The following is a 5,037-nucleotide window of genomic DNA, read 5'->3' on the forward strand; positions in this document are numbered from 1 at the left end:
CTCCCAAGGGACACTCTCAACCATGCTCCTGAACAGGCTAAAGTCTGCCCTTCGGAAGTCCAAGGTGGCAGTTCTGCTGGCTCCCCGCCTTGCTTCACCAAGAATTGAAAATTCCACCATTTCATGATCACTGAGCCCAAGACGACCTCCAACCTTTACATCCCCCAGAAGACCTTCTCTGTTAACAAACAGTAAGTAGGTCCAGTAGGGCACTTCCCCTAGTTGGTTTGTTCACCAGCTGTGTAAGGAAGTTGTCTTCCACACACTCCAGGAACCTCTGGGACTGTTGCCTCTCTGCTGCGTAATATTTCCAGCAGACATCTGGGAAGTTGAAGTCCCCCACGAGAACAAGGGCAGATGATCGCGAGACTTCTCCCAGCTCTTTATAGAATATTTCATCAGATTCTACATCCTGAAGAAAAATATTGCAGTACTTGCTTGTAATATCAAAACAGCTGTTGGTGGGGCTGTAGAACTGTAATTTAATTTCTTATATGACTGGCTACTTGCCATTCTAAGTTTGCTCTCATAATTTTTGTTAAAGAATGTTCCGGAGCTTCCAGACACTACAGAGCACTCTAGAACTGACTTATCCCGTTATCTGGCAGCCTTGCATGAAATGTGTGTGGTACATTCAGATGAACTTCGGACACTCAGTAATGAGCGAGGCATAATGCAGGTAAACTACAATGGTTAACAAAAATCACAGGTACAGACAGCATGTCTTGAGTTATTGCTTAATATCATGATTCTTTTCTAATTTTTCTGTCCAGCAGTATGAGTGATAAATAATATGTAAATTTCACCAGGCGGTTGCTAGTTGTAAAGGTAAAGAAGTTCAAAACTATTAACTAAGTATTTATACAACAAACCCAAAGATGTTTTAAAGCAGTGAGTTGGGATTTGGTATTTTGTTTTGTTTTTTTGCTTTTGGGATTTTTTTCTTTTTTTTGTTTAGTCTCCAGGTGAAGTTTTTAGTTTCTAGAGGAAGCCTAAACTCAAGAAATTACTGTCTCCTGACAGGCTCTAGTTTTAGGATCTAGTTCTAATTGAGAACTAAATAACTAAATTTACTTTCCTTAGCTTTCTATCACTACTTCATTTCTGCTTCCTGATTTATCACATTTGTAAACAAACATGGCAAAGTTCTCTAGCAAACACTATAAATGAGTGTTCTGTTCCAACTATTAAACTTCTATACAGATTTTATGAAAACTTATTTTTTAAGAGGAAAAAAAATCACATGACTTCATGCATTGTCTCAAAATACTACAAAAGTAATATACTTGCCTATGGTCTACTAATTATGATGAACTTCAAGTCGGCAATTCTACTTATTGCACAATAATATGTTTTGGTATGCTTGACTGTGCTGTGCAGGAGATAATTTAAATAGTCTACCCTTTTTAATGATAATAATTTGGGGATAGGGGCAGTTGTATTATAGAAAGCCTTTTTGTTTAGAGATGGTCTTCTTAAATTTAATCAGTATCAGCTTAAACTATTTAATAACTCATTTTGGAAGACGTAGTTTTTAAAATAGTTTTTAATTTAATTGTTTCAAAATAACTTCTTCTAATCAGATTTCTTATTATTCTCATGGTTTAAAGACTGGTATTCCTGTAACCTGACTCTTTGAAGGCCTTAATTTAAACCCAGGTAGATGATAAATCTATATTTCTTTGTCCTGGCAGGAGATGTTACTCAAATAATGCATTTTTCGGCAGTAATGTTTTTTAAATAAGGGGATTACTGGGTGCTCTTATGGTGATTTTGCAAAAGGTGAAAATATATTTGTATTTAATCATCTTTGGCAGAAGAAAGCTCAAGGAATTAAAAATGAGATAATGCTTCATTATAGCAATTCAAAACTAATCCAGTTTAATAACTACTACAATTTACCTCTTCGGTGGCATACAAGGAAAAAAAATCAATTGTGTTCAAGTTCATGATTCACTTACCGCTACTGCTAGTCTTGACAGAGCAAAAATGATAGCTAGACTGCCAAGACAGGATAGTAGAAGTTTTCAGTACTAAATATGTATTGCTTACATATAAGGGATATCATTTATTTCACAAGGCCTGTAACTGAAGTACTTAATGGCTACAGATGTGATACTGTTTCCTCAATACACTTATATTTCTGCTTCAGAGGAGTAATTTCTCCTCATGGGTTTCTGTAAAGAAAAATCTTGAATTTTTTCCCTTTTTCCTCCTGTAAGTGCCCTTACAGTTCAGGATCACCCTGTTGTAGTTGAACATAGTTCTACTATAATGAAAAAATGATTGAACTCCTGACAGTGCATTAGCAATATGGTTTCTCAGCCTGTTTTATGTGTATGTTCAGTTGCATTTGGTTTAGTGTAAGGACCAAGTTTTCAGAAAGTTAAAAGAGGGTAGTTCTGCCTGTACAGAAGTGAATTGTATTATCACCTTTTTTTTGTTACTGGACTTTTGGTTTTTTTCATTTTCTTGGCCCATTTCTACACTTTCACATGGGGAAAATACCCAAGAATGGATTTTTGGTTTACAGATTGCTTTTAACAGATGGGAGAATTCTCTTTCATTTTGAATCTATCGGGTTAAGTTGGCAAGACTTAATGGGTCTCCATGGGTGCAGATAAATTTCATATTGCTGCTTTACAGTTGTCTTTTGAAGTAATGTCTTAGTGACTAGGGAACTGGAGCTTGGGGGGGTGGGGGGTGGGGAGTGTGTGAAATATATTTTAAACTAACGAATTCTGAGTCTGGTAGGTTAATGTTGAAGATGCTTCTCAAGCAAGATAGGTTTTGTTTTTTTTCTAGTTGCTAATGTAGGGTTGTACTGGGTTTTTTTTTGCTTTTGTTTTTTTTTTTTCTACAGCATGTTCTTAAGAAGCTGTTGGCTATTACAGAACTGCTTCAACAAAAACAAAATCAGTATTCAGTGTCTAATAACATCAGGTAGCAACCCTCTACCTGAATTCCTCATGGATCCAGCATGTCTAACATGGCAACTCACACAAGTATCACCTTTTTTGCTCTTGCCAAAAATAGCACACCCTGTCACATTCCCAGTGATGTGTGAACTATGCAAAAAGAAAACTAAAATTCCTTTAGTGAATGATTGTACCAGCAGCTTTTTTAACTATCTGTGCAGGATATTTGCACTTTTTTTCCACTTGGAACCAATTTTTACAGCCTCTAAGCCTTGGTGTACAGTTTACCTCCTGCAAAGAAAATGCTGTGACTGTCTTGAACTTTGAAAATTATTTTCAACGCCTGCAATTGCCAAAGTTTTTCTGTCTTGTTGGAAAAGAATTATCAACTGACAATGAAAGAAATGCATTGTTTTGACAGCTACATGTAACTGGATAACATTTCTTACTATAATTTCTGACTGGTTACAATTATTATGACTTTGACTGTTTTAACCACTTGAGCTTGTATTTACAAGTTCCAGAGTTTGATAGTTCTGGTAAGAACAATCTTTCCTGTATACATTTTATACCATGCTGTTTCTCTTGCTGGAATCATGTCAAAAGAATATGCAGAAGGAATCTTGTCAGCTTTATTCTTTAATGTGTCACTGATTCAGTCTAAATAATTCTTCCATCAATCTAAATAATTCTTCCATCAAGGACTGTGTATCCATCCAGGTAAATCACAATGCTTTTGTAAAATGTTTACAACAGTGAATAATTAGAATTCAGTAAATTTATTATCACTGTATCAGACATGCATGCATCCATTAAACCATTTTATAAAATATGTATTGGTTGGTCTTGTGTGTAATGTAAGGCTACCATGAATCTTATTTTTAAACCTGAAAAGTAAGTTTTTAAAATAATCAAGGTGCTGATAGGCTCTTTATGGAAACTGGCTAACTTTGGGTGCAAGTAATAGAACATTGTAAAAATGAAATTTGGATAACAGATATGGTTGGCTATTTATCTACAGTGTATAAAATGCATTGATAAAAATGACTGTAGGTAAATCTCAAAGTTGCATTTAGGTATGTATTTTTTTTAAAATGACACCACTACTTATTTCCTAAAACAATGTGTGAAAATTAATGTAGTTTGCCCCCCACCAGCAGCTTAAACACCACACAACTACTTGCTCACTCCCCCTCACCAAAAAAAACACAGGACGGGAGAGAATAGGAAGAGCAAAAGCAAGAGAACTCAGGGGTTGAGAAAGTAAAGATGAAGAAAAGAAAAACAGAACAAGTGATGCAAAGGCAATCACTCACCACCTCCCAGAAGTAGACTGATGCCCAGCCAGTCTCTGAACAACAGCTACATTCCTCCCAAAAATAAACCTCTTCCCTCGTCTTTTATTGCTGAGCATGACATTATATGGAATGGAATATCCCTTTGGCCAGTTCAGGTTAGCTGTTGCAGCTGTGTCCCCTCCAAACTTCTTGCTCACTTCCCAGCCTACTCCCTAGTGGCAGAGGGAAAAAGCCTGGACACTACTAACACTGTTCAGCAATAGCCAAAACACTGGTGTGTTGTCAAGATTGTTATAGTCACAAATCCAAAACACAGGACCATATTGTTGTCCCAAAGCGGGGTCATTTACCCGGTGTGCAAGATGCCAATGTACACACAGAGCAGAGGTATTTATTTAAATCATTTTTGCACAGAGATGGGTGCTAGGTGGTAATCCACAAAGCTAGCACACCTGTCTACAAACTCCTCGGAATACTTATATGGTTCAAAACACAGAAATACACCAATGTACACACAGAGCAGAGGTATTTATTTAAATCATTTTTGCACAGAGATGGGTGCTAGGTGGTAATCCACAAAGCTAGCACACCTGTCTACAAACTCCTCGGAATACTTATATGGTTCAAAACACAGAAATACACACCCTTAATTATAATTATGGGTTAGTACCTGTCCTGGTTTGAGGTAAAACAGAACCAATTTTGGTCAGTAACTTCGCTTCTTAGCTGGGCCTCTCTAACAACTGAAATTAACAGCATATTGTGCAGACAATGTTCACTCTCTCAGGGTGATAAGACCTATGTTTATAGCTGATGCCCAG

The 5,037-nt window shown here is 36.6% G+C and overlaps 1 protein-coding gene across 1 annotated transcript in view; it reads left to right on the forward strand.

Annotated features, from left to right (window-relative positions):
- Positions 1–2,947, forward strand: part of LOC104295611 (ras GTPase-activating protein 1) — a gene marked incomplete at its 5' end in the record, with an annotated part of 54,346 nt that extends 51,399 nt beyond the window's left edge. The window contains 2 exons of the mRNA XM_009895381.1: positions 545–679; positions 2,864–2,947. Of these exons, the coding sequence (XP_009893683.1) occupies positions 545–679; positions 2,864–2,947 (219 nt within the window). The remainder of the gene's footprint in view (positions 1–544; positions 680–2,863) is intronic.
- Positions 2,948–5,037: the final 2,090 nt, after the last annotated feature.

Source organism: Charadrius vociferus, unplaced genomic scaffold, assembly GCF_000708025.1.
Source record: "Charadrius vociferus isolate BGI_N301 unplaced genomic scaffold, ASM70802v2 scaffold961, whole genome shotgun sequence".
NCBI lineage: Eukaryota > Metazoa > Chordata > Aves > Charadriiformes > Charadriidae > Charadrius > Charadrius vociferus.